The sequence below is a fragment of the Hylaeus volcanicus genome, chromosome 1, assembly GCF_026283585.1.
Source record: "Hylaeus volcanicus isolate JK05 chromosome 1, UHH_iyHylVolc1.0_haploid, whole genome shotgun sequence".
NCBI classification, from domain to species: Eukaryota; Metazoa; Arthropoda; class Insecta; order Hymenoptera; family Colletidae; genus Hylaeus; species Hylaeus volcanicus.
Window position 1 is genome coordinate 31095612 of NC_071976.1, and position 27708 is coordinate 31123319.

At 48.4% G+C, this 27708-nt stretch overlaps 1 protein-coding gene across 1 annotated transcript in view; it reads right to left on the reverse strand.

Moving 5' to 3' along the window:
* Positions 1 to 6323: 6323 nt before the first annotated feature.
* The window catches only part of LOC128878294 (homeobox protein OTX2-like), a 42969-nt gene continuing 21584 nt past the window's right edge, over positions 6324 to 27708 (reverse strand). Inside the window, exons 2-4 of the mRNA XM_054126384.1 lie at positions 20967 to 21423; positions 12211 to 12365; positions 6324 to 8209 (exon numbers count right to left, since the gene is read on the reverse strand). Of these exons, the coding sequence (XP_053982359.1) occupies positions 7502 to 8209; positions 12211 to 12365; positions 20967 to 21192 (1089 nt within the window). The 5' untranslated portion in view covers positions 21193 to 21423 and the 3' untranslated portion in view covers positions 6324 to 7501. The remainder of the gene's footprint in view (positions 8210 to 12210; positions 12366 to 20966; positions 21424 to 27708) is intronic.

The following is a 27708-nucleotide window of genomic DNA, read 5'->3' on the forward strand; positions in this document are numbered from 1 at the left end:
AACCGACGGTCCATTTTTTAGGATTACCTGTGGATGGTTCTCGCGCAGGCTACGGAAAAGACCGAGGGTGGCACGCCCGTAGAGCGCGAGAAAAAGAGCCAGCACCGAATGGAAGAGAGAGATAGACGAACAGCGGGGAAAGGGAAATAGGTGTGTTGGTTACTCGTGAGCAAGCCGAATGTTTGGACAGAGGGAGCTTAACAATGCATTCGCGCCCCTTGACTTCCTGCCGGAGCTTCTGATCCCTTCGCCTGGCCGATGATCGTAATTGGGTCGAACCGAGCCGCGAGTTCGAGTAAAAAATTGCTGCTCGACTTTGTGCGCGATCGGCCGAATCGACTTCCTCTTTCCTGGGATCGATCGACCGTCGAAAACGGTGCGGGTGTAAGAGATCCAGGGATCGCATTCGAAACAGTCGTAGCGGAAGACCTGGTACTTTTCAAAGACTTCCAAGCCCGGTGTTCCTCTTGTTCGATTACGCTTTTCAGTTAATTTATCGTAATACCAAGCAACGTTTACTCTACGTTTACAGAGCCACAGTCGTAATCGACGATGGACGATCACCTCGCGGATAACACCCGAGCAGATCGACAGGTGAGCGTGAACCGAAATGGCGCGACGAACTGTCGCGAGGATTCGCTCGTCTCGATTGCCGTCAACATCGGCGCCAATTAAAATTGCAGCTGTATCGATCACGAAGTATGACGCACGCGAGTTCTCGTCGAAAGACGGTCCATGGCTCGAGCACGTGGAAAAAGATCAAAGCGACCAAGTCGAAACCGACGACGTTTCGATGCGCAACGACCGACGGTTCCTTCAATTGAATTTGCAGCGCGACGCGATCTCGATTCGTTGGCTGATTCGATTTCATCGAGTTTAAAACGGCCGCTTATAGAGCATTAAGCAATCCTCAAAGTGGGAACGAGGAATCTAGTTACGGGAGCGCGAGCTGGCCTCTTTGATCCCGCCGATCCCATCCCTCCCGCGTCTATTCTTCCCCCGCCTGCTTCTCGTTAGAGATATTGCCAATCGAGGAAGAATTCCCTTCCGGACTTTAACGTGACTCCGAGATTGCGTGACAATTTCATCCGGTTGCTTTATCCCCCCCCCCCCCCGCGCCTCGAACTTTCCAATTTTTTATTTCTCTCCTCGCGCTATTAATTCTCTAAGGAGAAAACAATCGATTGGCTCCCTTCGACTATTTTACATGGACAGAAACTATCGTGAAAATCACGCTTATTTTTCGTGGAACATTCGCCAGCGAAGGCTTTCGAGCGCAGCGTCCTCGATTTAATGAATAAATTCGCGCGAAATTATTGAACCGATTCCCGACGGTGCATTATTTATACGGTTTACTCTCACCGCTTGTCGCCGACGGTGTCCACGGCCGAATGAAATATGGCGAGGCGGCTATAAATGGAGTTGCCAGAAATTCGACGCGAAACTTTTCCGTGGCGCGTTCATAATGCATGATTTATTCGAACTCGTCAGCCCCTCGATGGAACGACGAGCAACTGAAAAATGTAATGCGCGTAAACAATCGTGCGCAAATCCCGGCGAAACGCATTTTCACCTGCGACCCCCGTCGAATATGGGCAGAAACGCGCGATGTGGGTCAAATCGTCGACGGATCCGTGGATGCCGGTACGCGTCGCCAGGTTTAAACAGAATTCTATTATTTTTTTTCTATTGAAAGGGTTGGTGTACGGCATGCGTACGTTTAAAACGTTGAATAAAGTTTCGATTAGCTTATTGTTCGGTCCAGGCAGGTGTTGCGAGAAAAAATAGCGTGCGTCAAAAACGACACACGGAGCGTGTCACGGCAGACAACCGTGCGTCAGCTTTGACGCACGGAACAGGGAAAGGATTAAAGCGTAATCTTGGAATGAATCTTCGGTCTGTCATTGTTTCCAACAGTTTTTACCTCCATCGTAACGCGGCTATCGTTAATGTTATTTTTATTGCTTTGCTTCATTCGTCGCGTTCGCTCAGCTCAGCTATCTACCGGGGTAGACATTCCAAACTGAGCGTCATAGTGATACTAGTTTATACGCGTGCTTGTTGTATTTATAGTGCTATTATAGAGAGACAGGGATTACGAGTGTTTGAACCGATTAAAGCAGAGCTGCCATTGCTGAATTCTTTAAGTACTCACGCGTGTTATAGGATAAGGGTTGGTAAATCTATGCTGACACAAACGAGGCTCCGACCATTAAAAGAATCAAACACGGTTAATACGCGAAATTCTCAAGAAAAGCTTCACGATCAAGAAGGAAACATGCCTGGAGGCTAAATGAGACTCAAGAATCTCGATTGAATACGACAATACGGACAATGTCTTTGGTACGTGATCGAGACAATGGTCGGAGTCCACCCTATCATTACAATAAACCATAGTCACAAAGACCAACGCCAGGTAAACCAATAGTTAATACAATAAAGACGTTATTATACTTATAGTTTGGATTTATTGTTGGAGCGGTGAGCGAGAGGGAAAATAGAAATGTTTTCGAGTGAAACGAAGCACGCGACAGTCATCGATCCGAGGTGACAAAGGCCGGGCGTAAATCCAGCAGGGTAAAAACAATGGCACGGTCGATAATCGCCCGCTTGTAAATCTGTTTCAGGGTAACCCAGAGCCGCAGCTACCGGTCAACGCGTCGATCAAACAAAGGATCGACGAACGAGTAGCGGCCTCGTACCGAGGCGACTTCCGCGAAGCAGCGGCTCGATTGCCGAGTAAGTTTCGGTAGGTGTGGCAATAGGACATAATGCGAGCATTAAACCGGCCATAGACAGGCGGAGAGGCTGTAGGAAAAGGGGTAAGAGAGCGGTTCGCAAGGATAGGTAGGTAAGTCGGGGCTTAGCCCGGTGACACAGTGAGCAGAACCAAGCCATGAAGCTTACGGCCGGCTCCGAGTTGTTATAATGGGATCCGGCTAAACGCAAGCCGATTTTAACTCTTCGCCGCAGCACTCGGCCAAGTTCAAGGCCATTGTCTTCGCCACGCTGAAAGTGAACGGTCGACACTCGCAAACCCGTCGAAAATGTCGCCAGGATATCCCGACGAGGATCGAGCCAACTCATCCGAAAAGGATACACGAATTTTGTTTCTTCCTCGTTACTCGCACCCAGGCGCGAACCGTGGCTGCGAGTCTCTTCGCCAGGCGCTCTCTAGGGCACGATAGAAATGGAAGGGCATTTTTTTCAAATTCGCAATAACGTCGAGAAACGACCCTGTTCGCGCTAACGCTTGGTCGTCTTCTCTCGCTGCGAAAAGAACGGCTTCATTAAATATAGAGAATTGCATACGTCCCGGCGATAGACGTAATTTATGTTTCAACGCGATGTTTACGCGCCAGGTCTGAACTTATTGCACCCCCAATATTTCTCGCGTGCATCGTAAGTGCAGCAAGTTCGGGTTTACTTATCCGAAGTTTATCGCCGTTTCTGTTTTAAAAGGGCTCGATCGTGTCTCCTCCGACTCCCAGTTCTCCGGGTTCTTTCTTCTCGTAGAGATCGCCGACGTAAGCCCGATAAATCGGGTAAATTAAGGGAGCATTTTATCGCCGCATTATTCGCGGTTAAGGTTCAGGCCGCGATACCGTCTCGCCGATCGTTCCGTAAGAGGCTCAACAAACTCGCCGTGGATTTGAATCGAGTGTACAGATAATTCGGTCGTGTAACATTCCCTATGAGCCGGGATCCTCTTTTAAAGAGAAAGTCGCGAAGGATTTGCGCCCTGATTATGCGAAAGGGTCATCAAAGGGCTCGGGGAGAGTACTTAGGTATCCCGGCCGATTTGTTATAGCCCGTTAATTTGATGAGTTAGAAAGGATGCCGGATTACGCCGTCAAAAGGTAGACAGGTACCCGATCTGTCCAATTAGCCAAGCATAGGCCGTTCCGGGAGCTTGGGAGTTCTTTGTCCTGGAAGTTTAGACCATTTAGAGATACGCCGTTGCCGCCACCCCTCGTCTATTATCGACCTATATGCACCTACGCGTACCTCGTGCACCTGCGATCCTTTAATGGACCGTCTCCGGCACGCGAGTCTCTCGATCCTGATAGCCATCTACCATCTCTACCCCCGTATTTAGGCGGGCAGAATTTTACATGGCCTTATCAAAAGGAATCGGATATTCTGCGCGATAACAAGCGGTCCCGGCTTTCGTAAACGTACTAATTACGCTTTGCTCGTCCAGCTTTCCAGCGACCGCTTTCGTCCAAATTAGATTCCACGCAGCGACTACGATGCCGTTCGTTAATATTTTTTTGAACAATTCCACGAACCTTGTATTACGAAAGTTTAAAGCATCATAACTCGGCATTTCATTAAAGAAACATGTGCCGAGCATATTTTATAATATCGCGAGATGAAAGGGATGAACAAACGTTAACAAAAAAATACTAACGAACGCGTAATGGAACCTGCAGGCGCGATTCGTTATTTCCGCGTGGAGACACAAATTCGCCGATTCGTTTCGTTCGGTGAATGTTTTTTTTAATTTCGCGGAAAACAGGATAACATCGGATAGGGATCCGCGCGGCACGCAAATTGCATTCGCGATTATGGTGACCGCGGGTCTGTAATTAATACGGTCTTTAATGGGTCGCGATCGATGCGCCGGCTAGCTCGAATAATGTGCCGCGGGACCGCTTTAATGTTAATTAATTTCAGGTGCATTAGCAAAATTACAGCCCGGGGCGGAAGATCTTGCGAACCTCAATGTGATTAATAGGGGGTCGAGTCGCGATCTATAACGGAATAGAAGACATACCACGTGCTGGGAATCAAACAGAATGAACAAATTTTACGTTAATTAGAATCGACGGAAAATTAATTGACTCGACGAGCACCGATTCTGGTTTGCAGACAAATCGACGAATTCTTACGTTGATGATACCGGAAATTTTGTTCGTGTACATTGTTGGAATGATAAAGATAGGAGTTGATTCACGCGAGTCACCTCGCAACGACGTGGTTCTGGTCGAGAAATGAATGGACAAATCCTTTTATTAATAATATGCGATGATTTATTTTGACGTAGGAAGATTCTCTTCTCACATGATAGAACAATCATGTAGCTTACAAGTTAGGTAGAATTATGTACATTCGCGTGGTATTATTACAAAGTAACTTACTTTTCTATGTGCGCACGATAATCATTTACGGTTTACATTATCATCTTGCTATTGTTAATGATACTGGTATTTTTAAATCGTATATCATCTAAGCCACGATAATATACATTGAGGTTGTATACACGAAATATACACTCACGATTAAGTATTCGCTTTTTACGTTGTTTTACATATGTATCTTTTTTTTTTTATATGTTCGCTCGGAGACAGTTATCGTCGCGAGAACAAAACTCTTTTTCGAAAAGTGCTTGCGCGTGGTTTCAACATTCTGTCAGATTTGCGTATTCCGAGTCGTAACGCGATGGAAAAAGCTCGACTTCGCCATCGAAGAGCGACTCGTGGAGCCACGAAGACTAACGTCAGCGACAACGGATCCGTCGCGATCCCTCGAGGACCTCGACAGGATCGTATCTACGTTCTTCCGTACCCATTCAAACGCACACTCGCTTACGCACTATGCTTTGTTTACTATTTACACAAACGTCCGGCTACTGGCCGTGCTTGATATGGATGATTATCGATACAATTATTAATCGTAATAATAAAGATCAGAACGGTAATACTAAGAATAAAGACGGCAGTGATGATGGGTACTCGTCGCTTTCGCGGTAAAAATGCAAATCGCGTCGACCATGCCGATGAAATAATCGCTCGCGGAATTCTCGTGGCGCGTGAAAAATGTACAAATCACCAAGAAGAAGCGACGCGCATTCTCTTCTCCGTTCGACCCTTCGCGGACGATAGACGCGATTTTAGCGCTCAACGTGTATATATGTATACTCAACGCGTGAAAGAATGCATTTTGCTCCAAAATGTCCGTCCGCGGAGGGCTGATTCCGATGCGCTCATTCTGCTTGTCGCTTCCTCTAACAATAAAATAAAAAAAGTGTCGACCGTCGAAGAAACTTAAAATTATCGTGCGACTCTCGACCGTCGCGCGTAAAAGACAAAAGGAACGATATCAGTTTCGAGGATAACTCTAACCGTTGCAACGAACGATGATCTCGTCGGACACAAATTGTCCGCTTCCGTCGATTGTCTCTGGGATTCGATTAAAGCAATAGTGGTAGATCGCGTCGCGTTCTCAATTCCTCTCAACGGATCACCCGATACTCGCGCAAACGAACCACGATAAAATTAATACAGCGTCAGAAATTGCTAGCAACGAAACTCCGAGCGTGATCTTCGACGATACCGAGACCACTGAGATCCTTCCTGGAAAGGGCAGATATACGAAAAATCACTGTCACGCGTCAATAGTAGAGGTGATCGAACAGGAAGAGCCGGGTATCCTTCGTTTGCTGTTCGAACAGATGGAGGCGGGAAAATGGAACGAGCCGCGACGTGTCTCGAGTCAGATCGTTCGTCGGTAAACGACTGGAATCTGATCTTCGAACGCGAAACGTTCCCTGTTTCCTACCCTCGTTAGAAAATCCTTTCTAGGGACGTGTCTTCGTATCTCTACGTTTTCCAGAGATCGGTGTGTGTTGCTCGTCTCGGCTCGACGGCGCTGGAAACGACAACGAACGTTCCCGGAACGATAGCAAAGTATGCCTGATCTTAGCGACCGTCGTTGATCGATTGGGTTGTCGCGTTTGCAAACGCTTCGCGAAATTGTTCCCGCTTTGACGCTTTCGACGGACATTCTGCAAGCGAAAATGGCAGATGTCCGCGTTGGTCGTCATCGACGTTTGCAGATGCTCGCTCGAAATTCAAATTGCGAACATCTCGCGCGGCGTCTGTCGACTCGTTGGCATCGCCAATCAAAGCTCGCCTCGACCGAAGTGGTAATCGATTGCCGTCGATTACGACGTTCCGGTCGAACGCAAAGACGGACCGCTTCCCAGGGACGTGATTACTGGGTTAGGTCTGTCCCATCTAAAATTTCGTATCATTCTAAAATTCGTGCTCGTCGTCGAGCTCGTAGAAGGTTGAAGGGCACCTTCGAGCTTCGTTAATCTTCCCGTGCAAGGTAAAAATATCGCAGACCCTGGGCAGTTGATTTTATCATCGCTGTAGAGTTTCTGATAGCATGCTCGAATTTCCACGTACCTTATCTATTGCTAGGTGGTCCGGTTATCTAGGAGAGCGAGATGCTATGGCGTCATAATTGGGAAAACACGGGTGAAAATTAAAAGCTCGGGTCTGCGAGCCGTGATCGATGCACAAAAAGATCGTCGATAGAGCGATGCACGTGTTTAAAAACCGTTCGGCTATCAGTTGTCGGAATCGATATTGCCGTTGATTTCTAGACAACTCGCCGCGGAGTTCAATCGCCAGTGATAAGCCGCGGAGGATCCGGCCGCAGAAATGGCCTCCTGACCGCGATGATATATCCCAGAGGATCTACCAGACCGCTATACCATCGTCTGATACTTCTGGTCGGGCAAGATGTAACCGTCGGAATCGGACGGCGAGGCCGCCATGTCGTTGGTGCCGGTCGAGTTCAGATGATGGGTGGTCAAGTGCGACATCGAGGACGTCAGCGTCATATTGTGATGGTACTGGGGGTGGTAGTTTCCTTGGGGGCTGTGGTGCATGTGCGAAATCTGGGTCTGATAATACTCGCCGGCAGTGTACGGGTTCTGGTAGGCGTTGTAGGTCTGCCCGGCGTAACATTGGCTCGGGTTCACCGAGCCGGGCGACGGTGAACTCCAAGTGAAACCATAGTCGCCGTGATGAATCTGGTTCATCGGAGGTGGATAAGACGACGGTGGTAACTGGCTGGCACCCGGGGTCAACGGCGGCGACGGGGTCGTCAGAGCGCTGTTCGCGCCGCTTCCGCCGGTCGGCGTCACGCCGAGACGCGGATACGTCGACGTCGTCGAAAGCAGTGGCGAGTTCGGGCCCGGGGCCTCCTTCCCTCGAGGCGGAGAAACAGGCGACGAGCGTCTGTTGGGCGTCGCCGTCGCGTTCGTCGACATTTTGTTGCCGTTGTTGCCGGTGCTCTGCGTCTGATTTGACCGCGGTGAACCCTTCGACGGAGAGGTCTGCTGCTGCTGTTGTTGCTGTTGTTGCTGCTGCAGTTGCTGTCTGCATTTCGCTCGGCGGTTCTTGAACCACACCTACGCAAACAAGAACGCGAAAACGACATGAGAATGGCGTGAAAATCCAGTCCAGAAAATCTCTATGTACACGTTCACGACTGTGTGAGATACGTACAAATGGAACGGTGGTCGGTTTAGAAATGAATAGAAAACGTAGAGAAAATACTTGCATTACTTTGTACTATTACAAATAAATAGTTTAATCGCAACGCGAGGTATGCTACATGCTCGCGCAGCTTGGTTCAATTAATATTTCTCAAGCCAAACGAATCTCGGTTTAGTTTGAATAATTGCGTTACATGGAAACCCTGATGCCTCGACCGCGATTCGTGGAACCGATGAAGCGAAAGAGTGGCGAGATCTTCCGTGGGGAATCTAGAAAGGTTTCTCCGAAACCATCGCCCGGGGGATCATCGAGAAGAAAAGGTGTCCCGTCACGAGGGATGGAACCGTTCCAATGGGGAGTTAATCGGCGCAATGGGAAAGTAATCGCGGGCGGACGGCCGTAACATTTCATTAAATCGCAACAATAACAAGCAACGAAAGGGGGGAGGAGACATGGGGGGTTACGTGCACGTACACGTCCAGGTTTCGGGCTTTGCGTGCGCTCGTCGGTGTGTCCCTTGGGATTCGCTTCGACGGCGGTCGTCGACACGCATGCGCGAATCAAAGCGCACCGTACTAACTAGGGTTGTTTTCACCCTGCTAGTGGAGATCGAATGATTCCGTTCGCAAATATGCTTGTGTGGGTGCGTGGAACTATATACAGGGACGCTTGCTCGCAATGTAACACGACACTCCATGGATCAAAGTTGCAAACTTGATAAAAGAAGAAGAATAATAGCGAGGAGAATTGGTTTTTCTAAGCGACGAGAGCATACGCGTCGTCGACATCTTCATAAAGAAAATAAAATCAAATACCAGGTTACAAAAATATCCGATACAAGGAAGCTGCAATAAATCTGTGTTATATAAGAACGTGCAGACTCGGCTTTGCCTATGCGACTGTCACACGGACGACGGGATTTGAGCGACTAGCACGAGGAAACGCGTAAGTGGAATCGAAAAATCTCTCTCTTCCTCCCGACTCGGACGAGGGGACGAAGGAGAAAGAAAGAAAGCATCCCCCGATACTCCGCAAGCTCGCGCGCACAGGGCCCTTTTCACTCCCCCTCATGCACCCTCTGTAATCCCGGCGCACAATGTGGCCAGGGGTGCGATCCTATGAATCTATGCCTGTGCCTTTAAAACCGGGACCCGCCGTCATTGTTGTTATTATCGCCCGGCATTGTAACAGTTGTTGCGAAGAGCGCGAATCGGCCATGCGGACACGGGATTTCCAGCCGCTGCGGATTCCGTGTTAGTTGGTCGAGTTGAGAACGAAGGAAGGACTCGTGGGGCTCGAAACGAGAAAAACCCTTTCCAAAGGCGGCGCGCGGAACAATGACCCCGCCAGGAAAGGGGACCGTTGAAAAGTTAAAGCTAACGAGGTGTCGAAAGAAATTAGAAATTCAAGCGACGGCCCGTGATTCTCCGACGGGGCGCGAAAGATGTCGCCGACGGGGGATGGTGTTTGCCTACGTTCCTTATCTAAGGGCGCAACGGACGAATCCTCGTCTCGCAAACACATCCGCGAAAATGGGGTGCGATGATTCGAGACGCGTGAGACGCGGATATTGCGTATCAACCGCAAGAGAAACGATCCAGCGCCGCGAAAGGGAGAGGAAACGTCTGCTGAACGCGGGGGAGGAACGACGAGAGGGCGAAAACGCCCATTACCGTTCTGTGTTTGTACAACGACACCCCCCCGCCCTCCCCTCTTACCCCTCAGGAACAACACACAACCCGAGTTCGCAGCTACCCCAAAAACCAACGGAACGAGCCACGGTGCCACCCGGAAGCCCTCGGGCCCGACCGCAGCCTGTTTTACCCGTGTGTATCGATGGCTAGGTGTAAATTGCATCACCATCTGGTTAGCATCCGACGCGGAAAACCGACTCATCTCCGCCACGGGGTGGAGCAGCTGCGTTGACGCTTCGTTATGACAAATATATTTTCTTATTTGTACTATTAATACGATTCACGCGGGAGACCTACGCGACCCCAGGGAAACGGGACAACGTCCGATCCGATGTTTGTTCAGGGACAAAAGAAACGTCGGACTCCGGCGTGCCCCGATTAGGAATGTTCGATTCAGGTTAAAAAAAAATTCGTAACGAATAGTCTTAGATGTATAGAATGAGAGATCGACTAAAAAAGAACAACATTTCTTGGTCACGTGGCGACCAACGCGTCAGAGCATCTCGTCTACGCCACCGTATTATCTTCCGCGTAAAATCGCATCCTACCAATTGGAAGTCGAAGCTCGAGCAAGTGTTCACGAAGTCTGCGAACATACGTCTCGCGATTACCAATACTATTACCAAGAATTTAATGGGAATAAATTCCTGAAACCCGTCGTCCCTCTAACGAAGACCCGACGGACTTTCTAGCTGGTCGTCGCGTCGTCGCGTTCCGAGCCATGTCAGGATCTCGCTGTTTTTCACCGTGGAAATAAACTTTTGACGCCGTTCCTCTGATCGTAAACGACAAACGAACGACCTGGCGCATTCAAACGCAGCAAACATCGCGGCGCAGCTGTGTCGTTCTCTCGCAGAGAAACGCGGCATAGAGACTCGCGAACGAGACAGAACGAAGGGCTATAATCCAGGAACAAATCAACTATATGTTGTGCTCTATACATCGTGCTTCTGTGTTCCTCTACCTACACGCTCGCACGAACGCACCTCTGGCCCCGCGTCGATGCTCTCTCCTCTCCTTCTCCCACGGAAACTTTTAGATCCACGCATCGCCGTCCTCTCCTATCCAACCATCCCCTTCCCGTCTAACCCCCCAACCCCCCCCCCACCCCCCTCCCCTGAATATTATTCGTTCACGTGGGTACGCCTCTACAATATACCATCGTGCACACGTGTGCTGTCTAGGCGTACGTGTGTTACACCCTTTTGCAGTTGCGCCTCCATTCACCGGGGGCTTAACTTCGCGTGGAAACTCCGCTGGGCGGAATTTCCTCGCTTTGTCCTATATCTCACGATGGCGGTACCGAGTACCCGAACTAAGTCGTGTCTCGTCCCCGTGGCGTGCAGCTCTCTGACCCCAACTACTCCAATCGCGAGCCCCAGGGCCCCGAGGTCGAATCGTGCGAGCTATAGACGCAATGGCGGACGAAGCTTCGAGTTCGAGAGGTTCCGATCGGAAGAAGAACTTTCTGTGCTAATTTAGACGGACTACGAGAAAGTCTTCGTCATCCGTGCAATGATTGGGTAAGTTTGAGGCCCAGAATGAACGGTCCAGCTGACTCCCCCGCGATAAGACCCGAATACGGATCTCGGTAATGGTGTATCATGATCGGGATTCGCGAGCTCGAAGATTCCCGGTGAGGATCGTGACTCGTAGACGCCGGGACACCCCGTCACGAAATAAAGATGTCAGGAGGACCGCAATAAAAGCGTCAACGAGCTCGTCGTCGCATCTATCAATGTACAGCCACGACCGGGACAATGGCGAAACCGGAGGGACGTAGGGCGCGACACCGAGTTGTGTAAATACCTTAAATCTCGCCTGCGCTTGCCGAAGCACGAACCACTCTCCTTCCATCTTTCTCTCTTGCTCGTTACCGTCGTCCGTCGAGAACAATCTCGTTCTCGGTGACTTGTTACTGTTCGCGTATCCCTGAGCGCGGCGAATAAAGCTACCGTGCTTCCCTTCTACGGAATTGATTTCGACGATATGTACAGAATGTATCGGAACTGTAGCCCCGATGCCACCACCCTATCAAAATTGGAGCACTTTCTTTAGGTGTCGGTATCTATCAGGGGTTCGAAAACATTCTCGCGAGACACTTAAAGTTGTTTCGATACACCCTGCACACCTTTGACTACGGTCACGTTCATAGCAGAGGATCCAACAAGCGACAAATTAATCGCAATCGAGAAGTGCAACGGGGATAATCAATTTACCTGGACCCTCGATTCCGGCAGATTGATCTTCAGAGCCACTTCTTCTCGCATGAAGATGTCGGGATACCTTGTTTTCGTAAAAAGGTTCTCCAGCACGTCCAGTTGCGCCCTGGTGAAGGTAGTTCTCTCTCGGCGCTGTTTGCGCTGGTTCATTCCTGCAACGCAAGAAAATAGAACGGAAATTAAACAACTGCGAAATGGATAGAACTCGTAGGTAGAGATCCGTGTCTTAATACATTGTTGATCGGTCACGAGTAAACTCGTGCTTGCATCGATCGAGACGATTTCTCGATGCGATCGATCGCGGCGAACGTCGCGAATGGTTGAACAAGGCTCGTGGAAGAGCATTTACGAGTCGATCGGTCAAAATAAACAAGCACTCGAGGACTGGAATATTTGACATCCTCGAGGAGTCGTGTCCCCGGCAAAGGAACATCGAGGACGCGGTTCGTCGAGAGGACGAAGGAGAGAGAACCAAGGGTGAGGCGTCACCACCGCAGAGCGTAGGAGCGAAAAGGGGGTGGCGCGGAGGGGTGTAAGCGTTGCGAGGTCGCGATAGCGTAATTTTGAACAGTTCCCTCGCTACGACCCACCCTCCTCTACCTTCCTCGTGCCATCGAGCCTCGCTTGGCTCGTTTCGGGACCCACGTAATCCGCTTATGAGGGGGTCACAGGGGCGGTAGCGGGCGGCAGAGGGGACAGGAGGCCGGGGGACAAGCCAGAACGGTGGTACGGGGCGTCGAGAAGGGGGGGGGGGAAAGGGGGGAGGGAAGGGTACACCCCGGAATACACGACCATCCAGAGGACCAAAGTCGCGGTTCGTTCCCAGCTGCCTCTGGAAACGATGGTATCCAACACGCCAACGTACAACGCTCCGTCCAATAAAAAGAAGAGCCTGGAAAACTGCTCCTCGCCAGTGTCTCCCGGTTGGAAGCTGGATCGTAAAGTCGAGAAAGGAATGGTGGATACCAGTCCAGGAGAATCGTTCGTTCGGTGGCTCGGTGCTCCACGATCCAACGAACCGAGTATTTTAAAGACCGACCTCGCGAACCACTTCTAGGAATCATAATGCGATAAGTAAAGACGGAAACTTCTTTGTGTCCCCTCCCCCAACTTCGCGCTAGATATCGTTTTTTCGCGACCGCGCCGGTGGTCTCGAACCCGGTGAAAACAACCTCTCGCACGATCTTCGACCACCTTACTTCGGTCAACCGGAATGACAGAACCGGAGACCGCGATTTCTTCTTCCCCGGACGAACTCGCGGCTCTTTGTTCGCGGTTGTTCCAGCGTGGCGAGCCGATCGAGGCGCAGCGCGCCACGGCGACGAGGAACAAGTCGCGGCACGGCAACCCAAAAAGAGAAAGCACCCGTTGAGTAGGTTCAGCGGAGAAGAACGCGAGGAAGGAAGACGAAGAGAAGAGCGGAATTAAAAGCAGCAACTTCTACCGGGTGAGTAAGTCACAGGAGTGGTTTACGACGTGAAGAGAAAGCAACCCGAAGACATTGTACGCGTCGCATATATTCTTCCTTCTCCCCTTTAAATCCCTTTGCGCGTATCAACGCGTCGAGGTTAAAAATAATAATTACGAAGATAACACGTGCCCGAGAGGAATGGCGAAAGAACAAGAGATCGCTCAGACTTTTCCTCGCGCGAGAGTTTAGTTGAGGGAGTTTGCCAAAAAGAAATGGATGCAAGCGAGCGTTAATCTGAAGATGGAGCACGAGGAAGAGAGAATCGTAGATACGAAAGCACGGAGGAAAATCGTCGATGAAAACTGACGGGAAGACGAAATGATCGAGGTGTCTCGAACGAGGAGTGGTTTTTCGAGGACCGCGACCATAGGCGTCGTATCGGTCGTATCTCCTCGGCTGGCAGTCGAACCGTACCTTTAAGCTAAGAACGATACGCAACGACTCGCCGAAGCAAAGGATGATGACGATGACGACGACGATGATGCATACATGCGATCGTGGGCTAACGAACTGGTCGAGTGGGCTATCAACGTGGTACCCAGGTAGATCTTCGAGACAGATTGCGCTGGTCACAATGTAAAATTCCACGCCGGTTGGCTACCGTCGCAACGATGGCCACGACACGCCCGCGATCGTTGAATCTATGATCCGTATCTTCTCTGTTCCGTTGCCTCCATGGCGGATCCAACGGAGACCAGAGACGAAGGGACGAGGCTCCCGGTGGGAAGAGAGAGGCACGGATCCAGCGAGAGTATGCTTGATTGTCGAGTGGGCGTTGGCGCTACCGTTAACGACGGCCTTTGCCAGCTATACATCGGCCCCTGTGAGAGCCAGGCCCTTATCCGCCAACGAGACAATGGAATTCCGATTATGGTCTTCCGCCTGCTTCCACGCGGCGATGAGTGGGCGCGAGGAAAAGCCCTTCGTTTGCTTGAATTCTGCGCGAGAGGAGAGGAGAGCCACCAGCTCTCGCGATCTACGGATCCATCGTCGCCCCAAAATCGTGAAAAAACGGGTTTCGCGGTAGTCGTCGAAATGGGTCGGGAGATTGAATGCGAAAGTTATCAGGCACGGGATACGATCAATTCGGATGCGTCGATTCGCCGAAAGGCGGCTAGCTAAGCAACCCTAATGGGACGGCAAACACCCGCTGCGTCCTGAAGTATGATTCGATTTATTATCGTCAGCGCGAAACGAAACCGAGGGTTGATATAAGGGTTGCTTTGGCTCGTTGGCCCACAACGGGATCAGACGCGACCCTAATAGCGAATTCGTTTTCTGTTTATTGGATTCTTCCTTCCCTCTGCGTCGGGGGTTTCGCGTTTCGTGCTACCAAGTGGAACGGAATCCGTGGAAGTCAATGGACTGCTAACAAAATTTCACAGTAATTTCGCTCGCCTGGCGAGATGTCCTCTAAATCGCGCGAGTCGGAACGGTAGCTGTAGATTCCAAGAAACAAACGCCTGTGCGTTCTATCTTCGTTAAATACCGTTTAGCGTCGCGTCTAATAAGACGGGAATAATAATGAAAAGTATTAATTGATTGCAACGGTGTGAATTTAATTAATCGTTGTCTTCGCTGCTCGGCACAACGTACAGTGTCCGCGACCGAATGAATTATACGCTACGGCGCTTATTTATCCGCGATACGATCTAAAACTATGCCTGCGATGAAATACGGCGCGTTCGCGAAACTCGATTAGACGCTCGGCGTTTGTTGCGGGGCGCGCGTACGCGATCGGATAATAAATAACCGAGATAACGCGGGAAATTTCTAATTCAGAATGCACGACGAATTAGAAAATGCAAATTAATATCAATTACACCGCTCGGCCGGGGGAATCGCATGCAAAATCCCGCTGTAATTATACGATAAATTAACCGGCTACTCCGCGGCGCGCCATTCATCAAGACGGTTAAGTCGCGCAGATCGAACCATAAATTACGCGTGCCGCGCGAATATCGTGGAATCGAAGGAGGAATCGAAGCTGGCGATGCGGCAAACTCGTTCCACGGCTGCGCTGGTTACTTCGATATTCATAGAATACGAGATGCGACGGTCGTCGAAATTCGAAGGCGGCCAGGAGAGAGGAAGACGAACGAATCTCGAGCGAAGATCGACGGAAAGTGAATACGCCCGCGGACGGGAATCGAAAATTAATTAAAAGCTAAAACGCGAATAGGCCGCTAGACGGTGCAGGACGCGAGCAGAGGGACGGATTATTCAGGGGACCGTGGGATGATAGCACGTGCCACGCTGCCTTGTGGAGAGGGAATTCTAAAAGGCCATCAGCTACGAAAACATTTGGCCGACTTTGCGTTTACAGGGTGACCTCTCCTGCGAAATCGCTGCGCAAAGCAGATAACCGCGGGGAGACAGAGTTTGCCTTTCACGGTGTCGGGATTGCAACGTCCTTCCACGGACGATCGCGCGAGACCCTGGGACCGACGTCGCAGAAAATGATAGCACTTCCGAACTTGAGAACGATACACCTGCGCTCGAGAAGACCATAGGAAGTTCCTGATCGAATGGGCAAAAAGAAACGCCGCGTGGCCTTCGAGCATAGTCGCTCTTGCGCGGTAATCTAGCAGAGAGGAGCATAAGTAAGTAACGAAATACCAACACACATCCGGGACAGGCGAATAATCGGATAAGCTTCGCGTTACCGTCTTCCAACCGACGCCTTTTTCCTTCGCTTCCTCTTCGAAGGTTCCCGACTGCTCCACCTACTTTGTGCAACCTCCCTACCGATTGTCAAACACTGTATAGCCGAAAGATGTAGCAAAAGTCGATACAAATTGTGGAGAATAATCGAATAACGAGGGATTGTTGAAGTAACCTAACAGATTTCTACCACAGTTCGCTCTTTTAAATATATAATTATTTACACTATATACGGGTACGTTATTTTTACCATAATTCCTTCAACAGGGATGAATAACCAAGTGCAAAATCCTCTACGTGGGAACAAGTTCCACAACAGAAGAAGAAGCGGAGGAGAGTCGGAAGTATCGATATCGTTGTACGTGATATTTCACTCAAACTCGAGTGTTTATCCTGCAATTAGGACCAGACCAGTATTCGGACCCCTCGTTTCGAGAACCGACACCGTCCACCTACTCAATTTACTCGTGACACGCGTCGATCGACGCGAGCCGTTCGCTCTTCGATTCCAACCAAGAACTTCTCCCTGGTGTTTCTACGCGTGCTTGTTTAGCCCGGACGTTTTGCGGCCACTTGGTAACGACTACGAGCGCACGTGCTCGGGCCACGTGCCGCTCCCAACCTGACGCCTAATTGAGCGATTGAAATTCTATCGAACCGACAAACTCTCTCCCATGAACCATCGCGATATCAACGCTAGATTCTACGCCGAATACTCCTTGGTTCACGGTAACAAACTCGATGCGTACGTAAAGAAACTAACTTTAAATTTTAGGCGTGGTACCGATCGCCCAAACCGAAGAAGAAAGGGTAAGGTGCACTTGTCGGGAACGATATATGCGTGAAGGGAAATGAACAAACGATACAACTCTGCCGGTCCCCCGTATCTGGAGATTTATGGTTACGACGTCAACGTTGCGTCTAATTAGCCTTCTTCGGAATTATGCATTTCCACGAAGTAAGCAACTGCCCTATAATCCAATGAATATCCAATACAGATCCTCGCACTAAATAAATGAATTAATTAAGAATGACTCAAGAGGAAATTCGGAACAATGCTTATTACCCTGCAATAAAGTTTTCAGGTCGACTCGACCGACGAACCAATTAAGAAACAATAGCCGGAAGACGGGTATCGCGAAGAACTTTTGAGAGTACAATGGAGAACGAGGTTTCCTGGTTGGTCTTCGATTATGGTTCGATTCCAAGCGAAAATCAGAGGCGTGGATGTCTGTTCACGCGTCGCGTACCCACCGGGAGGCGGAGGAAGTTAAGTGGACGGGCAATTTCTCTGCGACAACAAATAGTAGTCGTCGAATGAGAAAAGGGCGAGGCATGTGACGCGATTCCCACGTACCCGGCGGCTGTAGGCAGCGTCCCCAAACACCGGGCAGAAACCTCGGCTTGGCGTGTTAACGACAACGTTTCGACACCCCTTCGTTTTTCGCACCCCTCGGTTCCGCTCGGGGTCGCTACATTTCTTTCCTCCTATGGCGAGGCGCGACCCCGCGTACGATTGCATAATAAAATAAATACAGACATACGAAGCCTCGAAACGCTCCCCCGAACGTGTGCGCGCCCGTCGTTCGACATGGACTGTCTCTTTGCGCGCACGCGACGGCCAGCGTCGATTTCGGAGCGAGTAACTGGACCGCTCCGAGACCGTCGCTCCCTTGGCGTTAAAAAAATCAAAAGTTGAGAAGTATTTTCTATACGAAGGTAAATTAAAATCCAGCTAAATTGGAACACGTGGGTCAGAAGAAGGCCGCAGAAGTGTTCGCGACCGGAGACAAGTCTGAACGTTGACGTTCCTCGAGGTCGCAGACTGTCGTTTCGCAACGATTCATTTCCATTTTAATTTTGTTATTTCTCGCGGTGAGGACCAGTGGCTCGTGCATTATGTATTCCGCGGATGAAAAAAACTTGATCCACCGTGGAGACGGTCGGGTACGCGTGAAGAACTATAATCTACGATCAACAAGACCATTCGTAGAATTCGTCGGGGGTATTCGCGGCAGGCTGGCGACGAAATAATCCAAACTCGGTCGCGACGGATTCGTCGAGCGGTTCGCGGGCAGACCGTGACGTTTGCTTGATAAACGAACAATAAAAGCGGCGGTGCCTTCGAAGCGTGCGAGTTGCTACATAGCTCTTTCCTCGTCGTCGCGATCCTGGCCGTTCTCTTCCGTCCTCCGACTGGCCGTTTCGCACGGACGCGTACGGAGCCAAAGATACTCTCGATTCGTTTCTCTCTCGTTCTCGGCTTTTCGTGTAGCGGATACGCCTACAACGGATAGGCGGCTGGACGTGGGTACGTAGAGACCTAACGGACAGATCCGTGTTTCCATGGAAACCCACCTATCTGCGTTGGTTGGACCTATAGTGCCTGCTGCCACCCTGATAAGCGGCTTACTCTCATGGTTCTCTCTGCTCTTCTTCGCTGGGGCATTCCAGCCCCCTCCTCCCACCCTCTTGCCGCGATTCGACTCCCTCTGCTCTTTCTCTCCCTCTTTCCGTGTGCCGCCTCTCCGGGCCCCTTTCAAACCACCGCGAAAAAGACGACGACACGCAGAGAGTAGCTACGTGCGCGTACACGGGGTGCTTCCGGTTTTAACGAGCAAACCTAGGTCGCGTATACGGCCATTCGAATCGAGAACAAAATTCGCGCGAACGTTTAGTCTCCGAGATATGACGTATCGTCGTGAACCGAGATGGATACCGATTAGGCGCGAACAGGGGATCCCGCTTCCGTACTATTCAGATTAATGATAACAATGGATCGTATCAAACGTACTACGCGTTTCATGGTTGTACAGAATGTTCAATTTGTTGAGCACTTTGAGTATCCAAAATTAAAAGGTACCTCCTTCGCTCCTATTACGCCGCAACACGTAGCGATTTCAAAAGTTTACATTTCCGTTCGTTTTTTATTTCGACGCGATAGAAGATAGAAATTTGCTAGCTCTTTTTCACGAATCGGACACTTGATTGATGTCCCCAACGGTTTACTATTTTTTCCTATGATGTACCGTTTTTTGAACATAGCCGTATTGCGGTATCCATGCAAAGCTCGCTACCAAAGGATCTCGAAAATACACGATGGAATCCAACTATTTGTTGCTCGCTCGCAAACAAACAAAAATACTTTGTATCTGATGTTTGAAAATCCACGTGGAGAGGTATTTTTTTTTTTTTTTTTTTTGGCTCGACAGATGCACTTTTTGAGCAAAAAGCATTCCATCCCTAATCGATGAATGTCGAAGTATGAAAATTACGAGTCGTATCAGAGATTTCTTGATGTCTCGCGCAAGTTGATCGTGTATTATTTAGTCTAAGTATAAATGGTATCGGCAAAGCGAGATACCGCGTGTACTTGGCAAATAAATAAATAAACAAACGAAAGCAAGACCGAGACGAGAGCGTTGATAAAAGAGAAAAGATGACGCAACGCGGGACGCGCTAGGGATTGTTACGTAAAACTGTCGGTATGAACGCAAGAAATCAAATTCCGATCTTGATTTTATAGGAATGTACAATGCGCGTTATATCTCGACAGACGTCTGGACGCCAGCCACACGGAATTTACGGAGAACTTGTTTGGCATGGATCGCTCCAAATGCATGGGGAATTTTCGAATGGAAAATTTTACCAACGCTTTAAAGGCAACGTCGAAGAGAAATGCATTCGAGAGCCTGCCACAAAATGATACAAGTTGGCTATAGTTGAGAAGCCCCGAGTTTACTTCGGCCACGTATGGCTTCAGTCGATGCATCGATTTGCATGACAATCAATAATAGCCAGTATGGCGGACAGAGCAAATACTTTTATTACGAGATAACGTACAGCGAGCTTCGCGAAATGCAAGGAGCATGCATCATCCACTGAAACGATGAGATCGGAAGCTTAAACGCGGAGTAAACGGCACGATATGTTCGCGACTACTAAATAAATCAATCGAACGTCACTTTAATCCTGTTGAGCTCTCGTTCCGTAATTGATCGAATGTTTCTTTTTATGTTTCCCAGAAACATCGATAAAATAGCAGTTCCGAACGAATCTAAACGTTTAAACCCGATTCTAAAACGGCAAATAAAATGTATAACGCGACTGTAACGCGACCGAGAGAACCAGAAAATCCTGTGTTACTGCACTCCGTATTCCTTTTATCACACCTCGAAAATAATCGTAATCCTATTCGTGATCGTTTCAATCGTCAAGCAAAGGAAGAACATAATTACGCAGGAAAAAATAAGTAACGACTCGAAATTTTTACGAAGGTTCCTTGACCGTACAACTACCGCCACCTCACGATTCAACCTCCACACCTTTACCTGCGCGAAAATGTCAATACCCCTCGTGTACGTTACCCGCGGCAACCCCAGAAGTATTCCCGGGTTTCGCAAAAGTATCAGCGCCAAAATGATGCCCAATTCAAGTACAATGTAACACGCCAACTCGATGATTCAACAAAATCCGGATTTCGAAGACATCGAAAATTATGGTACATCTTTTTAAGTTTCTGGGACCAAACAAAGCCTTGCGTAAAGTTCCAAATTTGTTTGAAGCGTCGAGTTATCGATGTTCGAGAAATTTTCGAGATAAAAAAAAGAAGACAAACCTTGAGGAAATGCAGCGAGTCCATGATCCAGCGGATGAGGGTGCGGATGACCGTGAGTGGCGAGGGCAAACGGCGAAGGTAGTCCAGGATGAGGTGCCCCCGGATGGGGGTGAGAGTGTGGATGTGGGTGCGTACCAACCCCCATCGCCGGATGACTGTGGGGGTGGTACTGAGGACTGCCGGTTGGGGCGCAAGTGGCGCCCGCCGCCTTCAAGTACCCCGCCATGTAACCCGCGAGGCAAGCCAGCTCACCCGCCACTGCTGCGCCCTTACCACGCTCTCTTATCTCCTGACCTCCGCCCTCCTCCGCCGCCCACCAGCTGTTCTCTTCCCGATGATTGTTTTGACTCGATTGCGAGGATAGCTTCGTGTTGCCCTCTAACACTCTGGCCGCCGGCACGCCCGGTACCGACGCGTTGCCGTTTCGAGTGCAACCGTAATCTTCGTAATCCTCCACCTGCAATCATAAGATTCACCCTTACTTAACTTCGTCTCTTACTTGTTTCGACGTTTAAACCAGCGATTTTCAAACTTTTTCCAAAACGCACCCCTTAACCACTTGGCCTGCAACGTGTTTTGATCGAGCATGAAAAGAACCGAGACGAAACCCTCGTATTTTCACGTTCGATCGAGCAATTTCTACCAAGCCTCAACGAATTCGATGGTCGATGTATAATATTAACCCTTTGCTCCCGGGACCTTTTTTTCTGGTATCTACCAGCAACTCGAGATGCTTTCTTATTATTCTATTGCCACGAATGCTAAGCTTAGATTGACTTCGAAGATGAGATCTATAATTTGAGATTCGAGAATCAGGTCACCTTTGCTTCATCGACTGTCATTTTATCGACACTTGGAGTTCCAAAGAAATTAAACTTAAATAAATATTATTTCTGGTTGATTTGCTGCGTGAAACCTAGCGGCGACCGAGAGACACCTCTCGAGTGGAAAGGGTTAACAAACATATGCCTATCCACGATATTCATCCGCGCCCTTTTAGATTACAAAATGGCCCCTCTTACGAAAACACTTGTTCCTAGTGCAAAGAGAACGTCGGTTTCCGCGAATGAAGATTTCTCAACGTGTTTGCAACGGCAAAGTGTACTCCATTCGGTTATTTTGAAAGTATACCGTACCTGTGCAAAAACGTGACACACGGCCCGAAACGCTTTTCGTCGTTGTGCTCGGACACAATGAAGAAATTAGCATTCTTTTGGAATCTGGGAAACTTTGTCACAATGGATGTCAAGGCGAAAGAAGCCGCCCCCATTGTTGCGATCGACTATTTTCCAAAAGGATAGATGTGCTTATTTTCCCCTTTCTATCTCTCGTAACCTGCGGAAAACTACGCTCTTTTCACTAGATGTCCACGGTCCAAGTATTCACGGACTTTGGTCGAAAAATAGACTGCCTTCGCGTACAATTGATAAAAACTGATTACCCTAAATTTTCCGAGTTATAGCAATTTCTATAATAGCAACGCCCTGGCTGAAATACTTGTTACGATTACTCACCGACTTCTGCGTTATCTCGGAGTATCCAAAATATTGAGACATTCACTTGCGCAAATCCTGAGGGAAAACTGTACAGCTGTCTGATTATCACAGGCATGTATCACAGCACATAATCCAAAGTATCACAGATAGTCCTGGTCTTTGGTATCGTTGCAAGTTTAAGACAAACTAGACCGGAAAACTCGTCTGACGCGGCGGACTGACCGACGCGCGTGTCGCACACGGTATGACGAACGTCCCGTTTATGACAACTAGGAAGACCTCGTACTTCGTGGAAGGTTTCCGTCAAACTGAGACCTACCCCCACCGCGACATGCCTAAATAGTTTTCCAGGCCCTACCTCGGTCCCTTCCCAAAATCGGGGGTGGGGATTTCGGACAGGGCCTGGCAGGAGTAGGGGTATTCGTATGAATGGCCACCCACCGGGACCCTTTTCAAGACCGAAGAGGTCTCGAACGAAGATATCGAAAAGCTTGCGAATATGACGTGACCGATCTCAGTTTTTCAACCTCCCACATGCTCCGATTTCTCTTATGCAAATCGTACCCCTTTATTTTACCTCTCTCGATTGCCGCGCGAAGCGACTGGATTTTCAGATTGCGTATGCTAATTTGGTCGAATTTTTGCTGAATATGGAACGGTTCGCTCTTACGAAATACGTTCATCGTCTCGAAGTAGGTTAACGTTTCAATTCGACAGGATCGGCGACGATAGAAGCATGCGCTCGAGAGGCGAAAACAGAGTTGAATGGCGGCGCGTGCTAAACCGGAAGAGAGCGAAGGGAAGTGGGGACCATGCTAAAAAGGAGGCTTATCCGAAAAACTTAACTTTCCGCTAGACGCTAAACGGCTAAATAAACTTCCAAGTTTTTATTCGGCCGACGAACCATGGACAGAGGGAGATGCTACGGTCGTCAGAAAAAGATGGAACGACGAGAGGAGAGGAAAGGACGACGATGCACGTTGGTAGGTATGTTTACACAGGGGCATTATGGCGGATAATGTTTGTTATAGGCGTCTATGCTCTAGAGCCAGGAGAGGCGAGACTATCCGACGTTAAAAGGCCAGCTTGGTCGATCCGCTTACGGCGGATGAGGCTCAAATTGAGTGAGAGATAGTGAACTCTCGAGCAACGAGTTGCACAGGCATCGCACATGTTCCGATCAACCTACCACGTGTACTTGTGCGCGAATAACGCTGCAATGTAGGCGACATCTCGGGATAATTCCGGTGATAGCTACGGTCTGTCGAGTCGCACGAAAACAATACCCGAAAACGACACTTGATATATACTTTTAACCCACTGTTACGAGATTAACGTATCACCCATACCTGCTTTTCTCTGTTTGTATTTAAGTAGATAGACGGAAAGTTGAATAGATTTGGCCTAGGATACTATCCCCAAAGGGCACAAGATAAATTACATCAACACGTTGATCGGCACGTCACCCATATATGGGCGACAGTCCATTACACCGATGAACTAAAAATATTAATTCTGAGTCAAGTGTCAAAGAAAATGAACTTGAATGAGATACTTGAGTTTCGATGAATTTACAAAAAATAAATACCATAATAAATGTTTGATTATGCAACTTCCAATAGTCTGTCACCAAAATTTAATCACGGTAGAAATTTTCAAGAGTATCAGTCTGGCAGTCAACGTGTTAATTATCACACGGCAGAGAATGGCAGGGAGTAATACGAACAATTGTAAACGAAATACGAATTTATATATTCCAAGAGAAAAACTAAACCAAGTAATCTTGAACGCCATAAATGCCACGATTTTACAGAATGTTTTCTCCGAAAATATACGAAAGTGTTTATAAACTTTGAGTTTAAAACATCCCATAGCTACGTATCGGCACGATTACGTATCTTTATGGCAACCTTCGCGAAAAGGTTAAAACAATGATCGATCGGTAGAGAGTACTTACGAATTGTACCTGGCAACGTGTGCCCTGCAATAAACTCGTCGTGAAAGCAAGTGTCAGCACCGTCCACGTCGACGCCCATTGTTTCCTACCTGTGCACGGAGCTACGCGATGCCCTGATCAAGGAATTAATAACACTTTACATAGACCCTGTCGTTCAGCGTCTATTGTTCTCTTCTGTTCGGACGGTAAGACTGTGCCTGCGATTTGTGAAGGGCCGTGGCCAGCGAGCCTGGATTCCTTGCTTGGGAAAAACCCTTAAACGACTACCTATTCAAGCGAACATTGTCTGTCGACGTCCTTCCGGGTATTAACTAACCATAGTAAACATTACAGGGTGTCGGTAACCAGTCTGTAAGAACTCGCACCGCTAATACCTTGTATACCTGAGTATCTGTCATCTATCTTCATCTCTCTCTCGCTCGCGCAATTCGTACCTCCTTCAAATTTTCCCCTTTCGTGGAACAGATTTATACGTATTCAATTTATTGTAACGATAATGAATGGGATTTCCAGAAATTTAGCTTATTCATTATAAGAGGGATTAAAATATTTTCCATTTACTTAATGTTTCGTAGACGATATTACGAATGAATGCTCGGCACGCATCGTCATTTGCATTCTTTACGAAATATTCCAACCGTCTCGCATACCTATCACGGTAGTCAACGAGGGATTGAAAACTGTCTTTTCGTAAAGGGTTATTGCTTCTAATTGAGCCAGATAACTAACGAGGGATCGTCTAATTAAATGTATCATTAATAAATGTGAATTTACAAATACATATAATTAATTAAACTTTATCGTGTCATATTAGCAAGTCCGAAAGGTAGTTGCTATTCGAGAGTGTGCTAGTGTATTCTTGTGTATACAAGAAGCGTAATTAAAGTGCCATTGGATTAGTTCCTGATTCCACCTATGGATTACGTCGAGGGACCCGGGACATACATTATCGACCCCAGGCTCTTGATCTCCAACGACCAGACACCAGTCGTTTGCTGTACAAGGTAAGATTATCTAGACACTAAAAACTTGTAAGATAACGGTGACATCCTACGAGTGAAATGACCCTCGGTGAAATGAAAAAATCTGGATGTAGTAGACGATGGTAAAAGAGTCGCAATCTTTGAGAATAATAGCTGGCAGATCCATAGGATGTCACCAGTAATCTTGGTATAGATACATATGTATATATACATATATATATGTATACATATATATTCTCGTGCGCTGGTTCGTCCTAAGAACGTAGTATATGTATATGACGTATATACCATATATGTAGTCGCTCGGGCGGCTCGAGTGCAAAACCTTGAACACATAGCCTAAACATCAGCACAACATGTTTAACGTTTATATCGGTCGAGGAAATTTGATGCGGAACGAGCCTAACGTACACCGAAAACGTTTTTCTATCCGCGTTCGGTTGGACCGAGCTCCAACGTTGATCATTCTCGCGAATCGAAATTGACCTGTTCCGAATGAAGCGAGCGTAGTAGTTTGCATTGCGAGAAGAAACAGTTTTGCGACGACTCGGTGCTCGCGAGAGAAAGATAGTCTGCATAGACAAGTTTGCGCAAGCCTCGCCGAACGAGAGGAAGAAGCAGAATCGACTAGGTAAAAAATCTATATAAAGGTGAAAAGAGGAAAACCGGATGGGGTGGCTTGCTCGAAGAGAGAAGCGGGAGAAACGAGTGAGAGAGCGAGAGGCGTGTATCGAGTTTGCGCGTTTTATTCCTCCTCCTGTGTTCAGGCTCCGCCCTGATGTTTTCCCTCCTCCAGCTTCCCTATTCGCCCTTCGATCCCTCCTGGACCATAAGGGAACGAACTTTGTCGCTCCCTATCGAAATTTTCGTCATTCGATGACGAGTCGCTTCGTAGAACCCAGTCGGCTCCGATATGGTTGATTTGCGGGAGATCAAAACAATTTTCGCTCGTAGTTTTTTCTTCTTTTTTTCTAGTTTCCATTAAAAAAAAAAAATTAATAATCTGTTTATACGCGAAAGAACAAATGGCGAAACGCAAAGCAGCGTCTCATTTCTCCGAAATGAGTCAACTTTGTTTGGAAAAATCATCGAAGACGCAATAAACGAGTTATATTGCAGGCTCAAAATATTCCCTGCAATCGACTCTACCTCTCTTTCGGTGCTTTTATAACCACGATGATTACGGTAAGGAAAATAATGTCGTGGGTACCGCAGCCCCCGTTACTTCTCGCTTTTATTACCTGCGCGTCTGCGTTAACGTTCCGAACAGTATTCCCACTACTTTTCGTACGCAAAATAACGAGCCAATAAACATATCTGTCAACGAAATTCCCGAGTTCCTTTATTCGTTGCGCCGTCTGCGAGCCCCGAGTGGTCTCCATCGATAAATAAGGGTACCGTCAATCGATACTTTTCGATTATCCGAGAAACGTTCGATTCGATTTCGTTTCCGTAGCCGGCTTCCACTTTCATAGCCGATCGTTAACGGCGCATCGTGATTCGATGCTTCGCATCGTTACGGTTCACAGGGAGCAGTCGAAATCAGAATTGATGAGCGATAAACTCGCTATTAACTCAGGGCGTCGACCACGGGAATTGAGATATTCATTAACGTCCAATCAAGTTTTATAGTTGTATCGAAAGTAATTCCTTTCCATCTAGTCACGGTTCAAAAGCGTCCTCGCGTCGTGTGCTTCATCTCGACTTCATTACTTTCACTCGAATTCCAATGGCGTTCGCGTAACCGGTTTACACGATATCACCGCGGATTTCTTCGATGCTTGCCTCCCATCCCGATCCGATTCCAAATTCCAGAAATATCCGCGCATCGATCGTCAATGTCGAGCCATCGAGCGAAACGCGAGCCGAGTTCATTCCACCGAACGTGAGAATCGCCGGGGACAAAAATATATACGCGATGCTCCACCGAATATGGGCTCCAGTTCCAAGAAAATAAGAACAACAAACTTCGCCGATTTCTGCCCGGCTGTGTTTCTTCAGGCGGCATTCAAAAGAAAAAAAACAGGCTTTGAGTCTCGCTTTTGTCGCTCGTACAGGAGGGTCGCTAAGGTTGTCCTTAAGATACAAGTATCTCGAGAAATATCGAATTCGTTTATTGTAGAATGCGCGAAAGCAACATTTCAGTTTAAACCCAACCCTATCTCGAAAGCACCCCGCATTGTTTCTTCTCTCTGTGCAGCTACAGCGAATAACTTTAATGTTCGGCCAAAGTTACAAAGCGACGAAATGAAAATTGTGAACCGTCCGAATGTTAATATTACTCACCGTGAACCACTCTTTCCTGT